At 42.3% G+C, this 15,682-nt stretch overlaps 1 protein-coding gene across 1 annotated transcript in view; it reads right to left on the reverse strand.

Moving 5' to 3' along the window:
• Positions 1-4,695: 4,695 nt before the first annotated feature.
• The window catches only part of PGCKA1 (PDCD10 and GCKIII kinases associated 1), an 18,691-nt gene continuing 7,704 nt past the window's right edge, over positions 4,696-15,682 (reverse strand). Inside the window, exons 2-3 of the mRNA XM_019635985.1 lie at positions 13,515-13,520; positions 4,696-5,979 (exon numbers count right to left, since the gene is read on the reverse strand). Of these exons, the coding sequence (XP_019491530.1) occupies positions 5,059-5,979; positions 13,515-13,520 (927 nt within the window). The 3' untranslated portion in view covers positions 4,696-5,058. The remainder of the gene's footprint in view (positions 5,980-13,514; positions 13,521-15,682) is intronic.

A 15,682-nucleotide genomic window follows, 5' to 3' on the forward strand; every position in this document is an offset into this window, starting at 1 on the left:
GAAACATGAGAATTGGGGCATGAATAGTGTAGGTGTGTTGCCACGTGGCAAAGCTAGGCAAATATTAGTGGTAAATATTTCAGACAATTACTGTCACCTTTAAGTCCTGGTGGCCATGGCACCACTATATGGCAGGGCCTCTTCCAGCTCTGGCCGGGCATGAGGCCTATTCCATAGTCTAACCACTGTGGGATCAAAGGCTCCTGCAATTCCATAGAGGCCTCTTTTGTCACAATGACTGCTCATCAAACCCCCAAATGGCAGAGTTCAGCTTGCTCTCTTCCACCTGTACGGGGAGGAGGGTGGGAAGGAAGAAACGTGTGGCTATAGAAAGGTCCAGTTCCTCCCCCCGGACCCCGAGGGCTGCCCATTATGTGAGCTACTCTTGGGGCCTAATCTTCTGAATGAGGGTATCTGGCCATTAAGTAGGAGGTCAAGATAAGCCACAAAATACATACGGCCCAATTTGAAGGTTTTGGGGGAAGAAGCCCCATTACTTGTATTTAAAATAAATTCAGAATCTTGTGTGTTTGAAAAGGCAAAATTTGCATGTATTAGAATTAAACAAAAGGCATACAGAAATTGTCAAGTTCTGTTGGTAGCTTAGTGGTCAGCCCTAGATGCCTCACCAGCATCTCCACAAATTTCTGTACTGTTGGTGGGAACTGTTTTAGGGAAAAAGTATGAGAAACTATGCAACTATTCTCTGGACTATAATTCCTGGGAGTAGGTTCCTGTCTGGAGCAGATGAGGTGCATTTCATTGCTGAATAAAAACTGGGGTGCGTGCGTGTAGCAGGGGTGGGGATCCTGGTGGACCCACAGAGGGGTAGAGGGCATGGGGTCCATAAGGAATCCACCTGGGTCTGCGTGGGCCTGATAATGTGCATGTTTAACAAGCTCCGAGGTGGTGCTGGTGGTGCTGTCTGGGGACCACACTTGAAAAGCACTGCTTTACCGACGTAAGAAAATCAGGGCAGGTCAGGCCCCTCTGTTTTGCTGTGTTGCTGGTTGGTCTAGGTGAGCTTCGCTTAAAGGGGGAGGACTGACATCTTAAGAACCCTTGCGGCTTGTGGAGTTTTGGGCAAAAAGTGAGGTAGCTGTCATTACCACTGGCCCCTTTGGTGACAAAATACATGGCCCAAACAAACTTGGCCAACACGATTATTTGGTTAGAACATAATTTTGGTCAGAAACTAATACCCATAGTCACTGATCCCAATCTCATCCCCACCTGGTACAGTTTTATAATCCTCTTAAGTGTCTGAAAATGTTGTCTGTTTTTCAGAACTTGCTTTTACACACTTTCTAATTTATGTTCATTTTTTTATTCTTCTCAGTGGGGGCTGTAACAGGGAAAAGTTAAAATAAACTAAATGTCGAATAATAGGGGATTAATTTGAACAACCTGAATATTTAGTAATTGAGGAATAGTTGAAATAAACCTAGGACATTGCACTGGTCCGCTGTCTGTTTGCTCTTAGATCCCTTCCTGCTTCCTTTGCGTGTTTGGTTTCTCAGGGTACCATAATGCCCTCTGAATCTCAGTAGGTTCCCACCTATGGCAGGTGCTGCTGGAACACTAGAAGGGGAAGATGGGAGATGCCAGGGTATTTCTCCCTTTCCCTCTCTGTTCTGGACAGTATACTGTCCATCCTAGCAATGGCCGTATNGAAAATACATGTTTCCTAAAAATTGGGCTCAAAGGGTGAGGTAAGGTTAAACAGTAGATGAGTGCTATTGGAGTGTGCCTTTTCACGTTTGCTCATACTCTATGTTCATGGCTTACACACATACATATGCTGTATAGGTTGTCCAAAAGTATGAGTCTGGTTTTGTCTATTTACAAAGTGTTTTTATAGATAGTTCATTTGAGCTTCTAAATCAGTGGTTTTCAAAGTAGGTTTCACATAACTTGTGGGTATAGAAAGAAAATATTAAAACTCTAATATTTAATGATCTCATTTTACTATTGCTCTATAAAGTATATGACATAGTGTTATAAGATGATAGTACATGTATTTGTAAACATACTTCTATTAGGGGTAAGAATGCAAAACTTCTTACTGATAACTGTTGCAAAATCAAAAAGGTGTGGCAAATCCTGCCATTATCTTAGTGTTTCTCCAACTATGTCTGGAAGATTACACATCAAGTCTGCAGCTCTGCAGCTGCCAACGCCCCCGCAAGACCTACTGACTTCAAATCTCTGAGAAGTGAGGCCCAGAGGACTGCTTTTTTTTAAAAATAAAAAAGCACACTGAAGTTTAAGAATGTTTGCTTTCAACTTTGTGAGGTAGGAATGATCCCCATTTCACAGATGAGAAAACTGAGGCTCAGAAAAGTTAAGAAACTTAAACCCAACGTCATACCTTCAGCAAGAGACACAGGCTGATTCCACCCCAGGTTTATGAGGATGAAAGAGGTCTATGTGTGAAGAGCCATCTGGAGGTCATGACGCATGGCTGCAGGTGTTACTACAGAGGCAACCCTCAGGTGCTTTTCCCACCATGCGAAGCCAAGGGAAAAGCAACATCTTAGTCGTATTACACTAATACAAAGCCAAGCTTCCCACTGCTTGTTTCAAACATTGGCTTTCTTATGCTTTTTGTCTCATTTTGGGATTAAGGTCCTCAAGGTCGAGACCAAACCTGTACCAGCTGTTCAGATTCTACTTTCTGTCCACAGCCCCCGTAAAGCCTCACTGTTCAAATAGAGCAGGGCAGTCTGAGAGTGAAGATCATGAATAATAAATGTAATTTCTCTCAAATTCATATAGACTTGTGCTCTGCAGCCCTGCATTTATGCCTTTATGACAACATATCACAATCTCATAATTAGCATTCAGAATCTCAGTTAGTTGCACGATGTCTCCTCAACTGTACTGTGATGAGCTTTGCTCTTTCACAAAAAACGTACTGAGTTTCCACGTTGTGCCATATGCTACACCAGATCCAGGCAAAAGGCACTTGTCATCATAGTCACTTCAGTTGCAAAAAGATTGCTAATAGTCAACTCCAAGTGACTGACTTAAATTTAAGTGCAGCTGTAATCAACATATTTAATGGGTTTGCCTAAAATGTTGTTTCTTAAAGTTGCTGAGGGGACTGTTTAGATATGTCCACACATATACCTTATGCACTGGAGAAACTCAAAGAGTTAGTAAATAAATGAGCAACTTATTTTTTTCCATAAATTAACAGAGAAAGCATTTATCATGAAAAACAAATGTCAGCTTGTCTCTGTTTCATTAGCACTAGTTCCAAAATAAATTTTTAAAAAATGAGGGAAAAAAATAAACAGGAAGGAAGAACTTCCACATTTTCATCATAAAGACTCATGCAAATAGGGGTCCCCTTGGTGAAGAATAAAGTCCAAGACTGGAGGGCACGTTCCTGTGTCTGCACACAGATGACAAAACTAAGGAAGGCAGGAGATCTTTGCTTAGGAACTTACACTTGGTGCCTCTGTCATTTTTCCTGGGGCCTCCTGCTTGGACGTACTGATGGAAGAGTTAGGAAGTGAAGAGAGAATGTTACCCTTTGGGTCAGAGGCAGAGTGAGGCAGAAAGAGTGAAAGGGTGAATGGCCAACTACCGAGCATGGACAAATGGGTGTGNATACGATGCAGCCTTATTAGTCTACAAATAATGATGGCTTTAAAAGCAAGGACAGCTTGGGGTTAGATGCTTGGGAGAACTAGTTCTGGGTAATTCCTGGAGTCCTAGAGTGCCCAAGCCACAGAGAATCTTAGAGAACATCCCACCCAATGACCTTATTTTAAAAATGTGGACTCAAGGCTGGAAGAATGAAATAGAGGCCAAGAAAAAGCAGATTGTCCCATATTTGTAGATGACCCTATGTGTGCGTAATTGGGACCCCAATATTTCTTTGAATTACAGTAAAAATACTTTTTGCATTTGAAAAGACGAGTAAGATTCACTACTGAGTACTTACTGGAGGTAAGACACTATGCTCGTTACTAGGACATAAAGAGGCAGAAGATCTCTGTTGTCTGTTAAAAGGGTCAGCACTCATTTTTGCAACAAATATTTCCTGAGCATCTACTATGTGCCAAGTGCTGAACTTGATTCCAGGGATCTGGAAAGGGTTTACAGTCCAGCAACACAGATAGGTATATAAATGGATGACTAATACAGTGTTATAAGTACTAGACTGAAATGTCATATAATATGTGACATAAGGTGAGCAGTGCCTGCATAACTTGGGAAGATCAGAAAAGGCTTTGTGGGCAAAAGTGAGCAGACCATGTGCTGGTGGGTTCCAGAGTACGTTCCGGGGGGCATGCAATGCCCACTCAGGAACACTACTTCTTACACCCTCTTAAACCCACCCTTGTCATGTGCACTGACATTGTGCTGCTCTAAATAAGACATCATCACCTCCTTACCTGGGTTACTGCAATTGCCTATCACCGGCATCACTCCTGTCTCCTAATCCGTTTTCCCACACAAAAGTCACGTGCTCCTTTTTAGGACACAATCTGAATCATATCACTCCCCCTGCCTAAAACTTGTCAAAGGTGTCCAGTGCCCTTAAGATATTTAAAAACATGTAATAATGAAGAAGATGATGAAAATATCAAACTTACATAGAGCTTCCTCAATACCAAGTGTCAATTACATGCTTGATGTGCACAACCGATCCTCATTATTTGTGGATTTACCTANCCGTGAGTCTGTGCTCTTGGGGTTAAGCGCTGGGGTTTCAGAGCATCCTCAAGAACACCTGTACCAGGTGCTCCCGGGGCTGGGTGGAGGGGAAGCTTTGTGGGTTGGCAGCAGGCTGTTTAACTTCTAGACACCGGCACCATGACCTACTCTGATTTTATTTCTCATGTCCTGAGTGATAGCCCGTCTCCACAGGGATGCTCTCACTATTTAACAAACTCACAATCATCGGAACAGATGCTGGCTGTAAACAACAGGTAAGGCGGCCCCTCGTGCACGCCACAGAGAATCAGCTCAGCGTCTAGGGAGCAAACACGCCTGGAAACGCCTGCGTGACACCAGCTCCTTCACCTGCGTAAAGCGCCTGCCCTAATCCCCCTCGTCCACATCCTCTCCTGCAGTAGCCGCTTCTAGAGCTGCGAGGGCTTCTGCCACCTCCGCGTCCTCGTCCGCCATCTCCCCACTCGTGTCTCCAGGGGAGCCGTGGGCATCCTCGGACCCGTTTCTCGAATCTGCCACCGGCACGGCCTGGGCAGGGTCCTCTTTAAAGTAGACGCTAAGGACCTCTGCGGCCACAGCCTCGTTTAGTGAATCCCAGCTTCTCTTCACGGAGAAGGGCATGTTCCACCCCTGCTCCCCCACCCCGGGGCGCTCTCCCTCCAGGGGCTCCTGCTCAGCATGGCTCTTGAAAAGACAATCCTTTTCTCCGTGATCCACGTTGTCTCCAGCTGAGCCCCAACGCTGAGGGTAATCCGGGGCCGGTATCTGGAGGACATGGTCTTGTACTTCCACGGCAGGGCATTCTGCCTCGGAAGGGGCTCGAGTCTCCCCATTTTGGATGACTCGGGTCTCCTCTGAGTCCGGCAGCACACAGTCCTGTCCCCCGGCGCCCCCGCCATCGAGGAAGGGTTGAATCGGGTGCATGCTGTTTGCGGTACTGGCCCAGGAACCGCAGCCACCCTGGTGGGGCCCGGGATCCCCGGTGGGCTGCAGAGTGGCAGTGGGGCCAATGCCATTGATGGTACCGCCAGTCCTCACTGCATAGTGTCCCTCTCCCGTGTCCCCTTGAGGGAGTGATCCTTGGTGAGGCCAGCAGGGCTCCTGTGGACCAGCTTTTCTGCTTCTGCTCACCGTCCTCCTCAAGGCCTCTCTGGGAATCTCATTTTTATGCACCAGGACTTCGCTGCTCTGCTTGCCTTTTAACTTAACAGTCCCGTCTCCATCTAACTTGCAGCTGCTCACTTCGTTGACGTAGCCGGGGGAGGGCACTTGAACTGGGTCAAAGAGANATACATGTTTTTGGCACCCTCTGTATATTAAACAAGGTACCTTTAAACAGAAACACACAGGGCCAGCCGAGTGGCGTGTTGGTTAAGAGTTGGCTTGGGACGCCAGCTCTGAGCAGCAGGGCTCCGGTTTGGATCCCACATGAGGGCCAGTGACACTGCGCCCTCTACAGCTAAGATGATGAACAACAGCTCGACCTGGAGCTGGGCTGCCGAGTCACCGGCGACGGCATAGGCTGCAGTGAAGCTGCATAGGCTGCCATGGGCTACCATGAGTGGCTGGCAGCCAGCATGAGCGGCCGGCAGCCGGCATGAACTGCCAAGAGCCACCAGAAGCAACCATACAGTGGCCAGCGAGGGACTGCCTCACCCGGGAAGAGTGCAATGATAATACCAACATGGGCCAGTAAAGCGATGTCCTCCAAAACTAGACTGAAGAACAAAAAGACAGCAACTTGTCTGTTCCCTTTCCCCGATTCCCCAACGCTGTTCCCCTCCACCAATTCCCCAATAAAAAATCTTAAAAAACAAAAACAAAAACAGAAACACACATAAAACAAAGTTATGTATTGCTCGATCAATGAAAATGTGGTGACCAGAGGTTCCCAGGAACCTAACCACAGATGAGTATTTCTCCTGGGAGCGATGGTTCACTATTCACTAACTCATTGTTTGAAGTGACTTTGTGGAATATGACTACATTGACTAATGAGAACTGACAGAAATAGTTCATTTAAAATTAATGAGAATCTTAAAAAATAAAAACAAAGTCTTTTCTGTAGCACATACCACCCTCTAGTGCATCATCTCTCGTTTATTTCCCTGGCCACACTAGCTTTCTTTCAAATCTTTAAACTTTTAAATTCTTTTAAATTTCTGTTTCCTCCTGGCCATAGGCTATTTCCTTTGCCTTCTCACACCACCTCCAGCCAGCTCAGATCACGGGTATTCCACACCCATCTCACCTTTCACCGTGCCTGCTTAGCACAATTTAAATCAGTTTATTTAATTAATGGTTGTGATGCCTTTCTTGCCTTTTCAACGCTAGGGATCCTGTGAGTCTCCTGGTCACTGCCGTGCCCCACATGGCTGCTCTTAGTAGGTGAGCTCATGAGGAGGCTGAGAAGTATGTGCAGAGAAGGAGGAGGGAAACCAGGCATTGGTATCAAGAAGCAAGAGAGGAGGGAGTTAGAAATGAAGGGGTCTGCCACCACATCACGTCAAACGCCTCAGAGAAAAGGATGGAGAGGCGCACACTGGTTTTGGTAACAAGGAGATTAACCGTAAGAAGTGAAGGATGTGTGTGGTTCCTAAACTTGAGAGTGTCTCAGAATATCTTTGGACGGCTGGACATCACCCCCAGATTTTTGATTGAGTAGGTCTGGGGTGGGGTCCAAGAATCTGCATTTCTGATAAGTTCCCAGGTGAGGATGATAATGTTGGTCCTAGGACTATACTCCAAGAATCACTATTTTAGTAAGGATGGTCTTTATTGGAGAAACCCCAAACTGCCTGGGGAGACAGATTAACTGAAACATTTTCAGTGCCAAGATTTAGATGGGTCATGTCTCATGTCACATGCTTTAGAATTGTATCCATAAACAACAAAAGGAGAAAGGAAATAATGGAGTTCTATTCAAATCTGAATGCACCAGAAAACATCAGATTTGGGGGAATTGCTCCGTCTACTGGTTTTAATGTTTTAGGTAATAAAAACTGTAGTGAATGATCAAGTAATAGAAAATTTAATGGAAGGTAAAAAGAATAGACTTTTTTCCCCCTAAAGCATTAAGAAATAAAAAAAAATATTCCTTACCTGTTGTAGAGATTGTCCATTAGATTTCTCTGGAGGTTTAAGTTGTCTTCCTGCAACAACAAATAAGTTGAAAATTGAAGTCTGCAACTTGCTTCCATGTTGCAGCCAAGTTGCACCAACAAAGTGATAGTAGAGAGCACTTTCTGAGGGGCACCAGGCAGTGGTGTGTGGGTGATGGAGTTTTGGACCTGGAACAGTCAGCCCACACAGACAGGAGCTTTGAAATTTACCAGGCCTGCCTGGATTTGCAGCCCAACTCTTGACACTTGCCAATCAATGAACAATTTACCCACATTTCAGTGTTTCTTCTATAAAATAAGATTGTAGTAAGATTTAAATGGCACAACATGTGAGCTGTTGATCACATGCTGGGCAGGTTGGAATTGTTCAATAACCAAAAGCTACTGCTCTACTACTGTTGATAAACATTACATGACAACATGCCTTTTCTCTGATGGGTAAAGTTTCTACTAAGCAGAAAGAAATTTAAGGGATTTGCTTCTTGGAGACATATCAAAGTTTCAATGAATACATGTAATACATGTATAAAAGTTCAACAAAACATATCATTTACAAAAGAGCTTTGTTTATAATGAAAATAATGTATAGAATTTGAAAGTAAAGCAAATGTTTAGATATTTTACCAACTTCTTCGTGATTATTAAAATAATTCACTATCTATAGACCCACATTTTTTGAAAAATGCTCTTATCCTACTAGCTACTCCCCTGTTAAAAAGCCTTACAGGGTTCTGCATTGCCTTCCAAGTCTTTATTGAACCCAGCTAAGCATTGAGGCCCTTTTTATATGATATCAACAGCCTTCCAACGTTATCTCTGAAACTCCTCTAGCCGCTATTTCCAGCCAATCTGGATTTTCACTATTTTCTAAACACGCCCTATATTTTTCTGTGTTTAAGCCTTTGTACATATTATTTCCCCCAGATGGCATGCTTCCATGCCCATTGATATTTTACAAAATTCTTCTGATCCTTTAAAACGTATTTCACACACCATTTTCCCTATGAAGATTTTTTAAAAATCCCAGCTAAAGGCAATTACCCCATTCTTTTAATTTCTATAAGATCTTCAACTGCTTGGATGGCTCTGATCACTTTCTGCCTTGGATGATAGCAATTTATTTATATAACGTTCCCTCCATTAGACTGTAAACTCTCAGTAGGGAAGGGTCATGGCTTCATCATTGTTTATCTACATGTTATATTTCCTCACACACTGAGGTGGAGAGGACAGTTTTAGTAAAAGCAAAAGGGTAGGAAAGAATATGATTTGTGTAAAGACAATGGATATGGCATATATGATCAGGCTACCGAGGCTCTTGAAAACAGGCCCAGAAGATAAAAAATGACATGATTGGCAAAAGGGAGTAAATTCTTGAGCAGTGAATGACAGTATAGCAGCAATATATTAGAAAGCTTCATCTGCTAGTAGTAAGCAGGGAAATTTAGAAGGGTTAGGTACAGAGACACTTGCTAAGAGTTGATCCTTTTAATTAAGTGACAAATGAAAAGAACCTGGTGTGTGGTCGTATCAAAGGGTATCCAGAGGGAAAATAAAAAATTTAGAAATCTAGTGTTTTAAGTTTTCCTTGATTTTCGAGTTAAGTATTAATTTGTACTATCCCAGGTTTCTCTGAGCATTGGTTTATACACTTATTTTATATAGTATCTTGGAAAAGTTTTGTTGCCTCACTACCTGTTTCCTTATGTGTAAAAATGACAATTATAATAGCACTTTTTTTTTCAGAGAATAGTTAGGATTAAGTAAAAGAACACAGTAAAGGATTAAACATAGTGGTTGGCACAAACTACAGTCTCAACAATGTTAGCTATGATTTTTTCATTCATTGTTGTTGCTGTGATCATCATCATCATCATCATGTTAGTCAGTTTTCTTTTTCTCATCTTCATCATCATCATCATGTCATCATCATCATGTTAGTCAGTTTTCTATCTTTTTCTCATCACCATCATCATCATCATCATGTTAGTTTCCTTTTTATCATCATCATCATATCATCATCGTCAGTTTTCTTTTTATGATCATCATCATCATCATCATATCATCATCATCATCATCTGTTAGTCAGTCTTTTTATCATCACCATCATCATCATCATCATGTTAGTTTTCTTTTTATCATCATCATATCATCATCATCATCTGTTAGTCAGTTTTCTATCTTTTTCTCATCACCATCATCATCATCATCATCATCATCATCATTAGTTTTCTTTTTATCATCATCATCATATCATCGTCAGTTTTTTTATGATGATGATGATCATCATCATCATCATCATGATGTTAGACAGTTTTCTATCTTTTTCTCCCTGCCACTGTTGGAAGTTCCTTGATTCCAATGATAGCATCTCATCATCTTTGTTTCTTCAAAAAAGAATACAAAGTAGGATTTCCACACATATGTACTGAATTTTAAGGAAGGGGTGGAAGGTGTCAGAAATCCATGAAAGCAAGAATTTGTGTGACAAAGGAAGGAATTATTAAAATTATTCTTATTTTTGGAGGCTGACAGGTGGGAAGAATGGTGGTTCCATAAACAGAGAAGATGGAGGGAGAGCCACGTGTAGCATTTGAGAGATTCTGAATTCAGCGTTTAGCCTTCTGAGTTGAAGTGATATATGGGGAGAAAATAAGAGTAAGGCAGAGAGAACAAAGGCATGTAGCCATCTTCCATTAAAAGAAAAAAAAGGGCATAAACTTATATAGAGAGCAATGGAGAAGATAAAACAGAAGGTCCATGGACGTAAAGAAACTGATCTGGTAAGTCAGCAGCTCAATATAGACTGTAGAATCCTTAAAGGCCTTCGGAAAGTTGGAATGAAGAGGGGAGGGCTAAAGTCAGAGTAATCTGAAAGGTGTTTAAGAAGCAGTTAGGCTCCTAAATCCCCTTCTGTACTCCTGCCTAGGGGTGGTTTCCACTCTCCATCTCAACCAAAGAAGATAAGTTTGGTGTCTACAAAGGGTAAAACAGGGTTTCTGGGCCAGGAACACAGTAGGGAACACACAGCAAAGGGTAGGGGTTCTGAACCCAAAACCAGGTGACTAAGTGCATATATGCACATGGAATGCTGAGACCCTCAGCCTGCTCCTCTGCTTGGCTCTGGGAACACTAGCGACCACCTTCTACTTCCTGCCAGACATCTGAGGAAAGGCTGTAACATGAAAGGTAGACACCAAAACCAACCAACAAAAAAGTTCCTGAAACCAAGAGTAGGGAAAAGAAAACAAAACAAAGCAATTGACAATAATAATAATCATCACGTCACTTTGCATCCCAAAAGAACAAAACCCTATTTCAAAAAAAGAGAATAACAAAAAAGCTCTTTGGTTTAAAAATTAAAACAAGACAGCAAAAATGAACATTTCCGTAGAGAATCTAAAGAAAAAGGAAATCTGACATAAAGTAGCAAATGAGATAAAGACATAGAAAATCGAATAGAAAAGACAAAAAAAAAATTAGAGGTCCATCCAGGAGGTCCAATATCCATATAATAGGAATTCCAGAAAGAGAGAACAGACAAACAAAGAGATTTCATCAACAAAATAATTTGAGAAAAATTCCACCTAACCAAAGGAATAAGTGTCTAAGATGAATGTACTCACCCAGTGACTAACACAATACATAAAAATAGACTCAATGTCAAGACACATCATTGTAATATTTCAGAACTGGGATAAAAGTTAAGACCTAGCAGACTTCCAGAATGGAAAAAACAGGTAGACGAAGGTCTAGGGGTCAGAATGGTTTAGGACTTCTTAAACAAACACACAGAAACCATTCTAAACCTGGCCAAACTAACAAGTGAGAGGGTGGAATAAAGACATTTTCAGATATAAAAAAATTACCATCCATATACCTTCCTCTCCTGGGAAGGAAGCTGCTAGAAGATGTAACAAACAAATGAGGGAGGAAACCGGGAGGGGAAGGCAAGGATACAGGAAGCAGAGCATGAAACACAGGCGAGAGACCAAAACGTCCACCAAGACGATGGTGACGGGAGACCCTAGAATACCGGCAGTGTGCACAGCTAAAAGGACAGCTATTCAGATTGGAGAAGGTTCTGGGCAGTTTTCTTTAAGAGAAGAAATTGGTAGAATAATTTATATGTTCTAAAGAGAAAGATTTATACAACAGGGAAAGAACTTGTGGTCAAATCAGTGGTAAGTATGCAGGATGCTGAACAAACGAAAAACAGGGCCATTTGTTACCTCCAGAGAAAAAGCTGTGCAGGAAAGGAAATATAATTCTCTCTCTGGCTTATTTATGAATGGCACTTACATAGGTATAATAAATACTAGGGTATTCGTCTAACTACAGTAAAACTGGAGGTTGGGGGGGAGGGGGTTACATGGGGAGTGGGAACATTCCTTATGTGTGGTGGGCCAGAGGATAAGAAGCTAAATTATCTTCTGTTGTAGAAGATGATGTCTAAAACTGAAAAAAAAATATCAAGAAATGGTAATAGAAGCATTCATTTAGAGAAATAATAGGCAAAGAACCAAAACAATGAGCGAAAAGGTGATTTTCTTTGAGGAAAGAAAACGTGCTCACAAGTGTGCAGCCTGGGCTGCATTGGAAGATTTGGGAACCAATTTAGTCCTAAGAGCTAAGTCGTGAGAAAGGATAAGTTAGATGATATCGAGTGAGAAAAATGATGCTTTTGAAAATGCCAGCTCACAGCCATTTAACGTACACTAATTAGTTAACATCAAGCACTGCGGGCCAGGCCATGTGCTGGTAGGTGATCATAGCAGGATGCATAAGACCTAAAGCTTACAACCAACTCAGGTAGGCAAAATATAAACAAATGACTATGATCCAGTGATATAAATGAGCTTATAGGCAAAGTATTATGAAAATGTGGGCCCAGCAATCAACAGTGCAGAATAGTGCACAGCTGCACAGTCCAACATGGTAACTACTAGCCAGCTAGCCACATGTGGCTATTTACATTTAAATTACTTAAAATTAAATACATTCATAGTTCCTTGGTCATGCTTCCCCCCCCACATTTCAAATGTCCCAAAGCCACATGTGGCTAGTGGCTACAGTATTGGGCAGTGAGACATGAAGTGTTTTCCTCATTGCAGAAAGTTCTACTGGATGGTGCTGGTCTAGAGGTTCTTCAGTGGTGATTTTTTTTTTTACAGCGTATTCAAATACATTAAATCCCTGAGGGGGTCACATTCCACGGGTCTATTAGTAAATAGAGCCTTACATAGTTTGATATTTAACCAGGTAAGTTATCTGTACAAGGAATGGAATTTTTACTCTGTTGGAAATTTAGTGGAGCCACCCCTACGGCCAGCAAGGAGTATTTCTTACACCTCCTGATACGGTTTGGCCACCCACAGATGCTGGGGGCCAGAGGTCTGTGAGTTTTGGGAAAACACTTACGTGTAGTGGAAAGAGGGGAGCGTTTGCATGTTAGCTCCAGTGCTCATTAGCTGTGTGGCCCGGAGCAAATCTCTCAACCTCCCTGGGCCTTTGTGTTTTTAGAGGTGAAGTGTACGGATAATGCATGAATCAGGATAAGCAGCAGCAAAAAACGGCAGTTGCCATTCTTCTCATTGCTCAGAATTCCCAACTTTCAAGAAGCGTGTTGGTAAAGAGGGACTCCTCCGTGAAGAGAGCTGGCTCTCCTCACCTCTCATGTCTTCTCATCACTTCCGTTTTCCAGCTTTGCTTAAAGGAGCCATCATTGAGCAGGAACTTAAGTACCAATCACAGGAAGGGGCATTTCTGTTCAAAGCAGGGCAGAGGGAAGAGGGGGGGAGAGCGACGTTTACCCGAAGCCCTAGGACATGCCAAACCCCCTGCAAGCAGTTGATGTCATTCTATAAATCCTCCCAAGGTCTCAAGGGAGCGGAAGGACGTGGGGAAGGTGGCTGGAGGGAAGGTTTGTGGGTGGTGGGAAAGACAGCACGGTGGGACCTAACCCCACAAGGACGGACTGGGGGTTCGATTTGGTGGGGCCCTGGATGCCATGCAAAGGGCCTGACTTGGGGAGATGCATTGTTTATAGTAACTGGTGACAACATTCTGGACGCACTGGTAGGTCAAAGAGGGAAGACGCCAAGGTGAATTTGAGCCTGCCCATGACTTATCTTCAGAAAGGATTTTACTCAGGAGTTTTCACCATACAGTGGACAGCCCATCTCTGTCAACTTCTTTAACTTCCATGAGAAAAAGGAAAAAAAAAAGTTTCTTTCCAAGGGGAATTAAATGCTAAATATGATAAGCCTGAGTTGGCACCAACACTCATTGCAAGAATTAACTTTCCCTTGTAATTTGTAAATACATTCAGGCTTGTTTTCGGATTTTCTTTTATGGGTTTTCCCCACCCCCAAGCCCAGGCAGGGCCAATATCTGAATAGAAAGAAAAGATCTCCAGCTGGGCTCTTTTCTCCGAACAAGCTTTGCAAGCTTGCAACATCTTCCTTGGATACGGTTCAGCTGGGGGCCTTCCCTGTATTCCAAGAGGAATTCCTGCCTCCTCACACAGGGGCCCCTTTGTTGTCTGAGGTTATGAGAAGTTAACCACTACTTTGCACAAGGAAATATCTTCTCATTGTGTGAAGGAATGATCAAAGAGGAATGTCATTTAAACCAAGGAAAACAAAACCATGATTTATATCTAGAATCTCTGCAGAGAAATGAGAGATCCTAGTTATTTCAGTAAAGCACAGATATCTGCAGTAGAGTGTAAAATCCACTCATCTATTGATGGATTTTAAAGTTGAATCCTTAGTACATGCCAAATTCTAAGTCTTTTTTTAAAGTAGAAAACCTTTTTTCTTTTGCATCTGCTCTGCTCATAAGTGCCTCTAAACTTTCCCAAATGCTTTAAGAACTTTTATATTATAATATAAATGATATATTATGTATATTTGTATGTATACATATTTATATACATATATGTAATATACATATGTAAACATATATAATTATAAGCACACAAAGTTTGGGGAAAGAGGGGGAAAAAAGGTCAGCTATAACCATAGCAACCTAACCTTGCGTTAGGTGTAAAATTATTTTTCAGGATTTGTTTTAGTTTGTGTCCATCCGCATACCAATCTCACACAATATTCACGTCCTGTTTTTTTGTCCACTTAGCATTATGTCTCCAGCCTTTTCCAAGACAATACAAAATGTCCATAATGACTGATTTAAATGACTGCATGTTATTCCAAGAGTGACCCTCTGCTAGCTAACTAACCACTCCTCTCTATAGCTTAACATATTGGGAACTTCCCGTTTTTGGTAAGGTTACCCTCCGTGCAAGTTCAAAGTACACATTGCTGATTATAAACTGTACATAATTGTAACGTATGAGATGAGAGTTGCTTTTCCTTGCCTTTCCATTTTTTTCACTTTCATTTGATATAAGTACAGAAGACCAATAGGACCCGGCAGTTAGAGACCAGCCAGGAGGCTGTTTCTCCATCACAAACCAGGAAATGCTGGATCCAAAAGGCATCACTGCTATTCACATTCAGAACTCCAGGTAAAGGAGCAAACACAACGTGCCCAGCAATGATCTGTGCCAGGCAGAAGTCCTCCTTTCCCAAACAGTTAAAGACCCTGCACCATTGACCACAGGGGATCAGACTTGAATTCTTAACTTCTATTAAAAGTTATTCTTTTCTCCCTCTGTCTTTGCAGCACAAGCTCTTCCCAGGAGGAGGCAGCAAGGTGTGTCACTCTCAGCAGCACGGTCCCCAGGAACAAGCATCCAGTAACTCTGTAGGTGCCCCAATGCCCTTTGGATATTACTGTTTCTATTTATAAAGTTCTTATTCTGTCTCAATTTTCTCACATATGCAGCAATAAGAGATTTGTCTCAG

This window comes from Hipposideros armiger, unplaced genomic scaffold, assembly GCF_001890085.2.
Source record: "Hipposideros armiger isolate ML-2016 unplaced genomic scaffold, ASM189008v1 scaffold_26, whole genome shotgun sequence".
Lineage (NCBI taxonomy): Eukaryota > Metazoa > Chordata > Mammalia > Chiroptera > Hipposideridae > Hipposideros > Hipposideros armiger.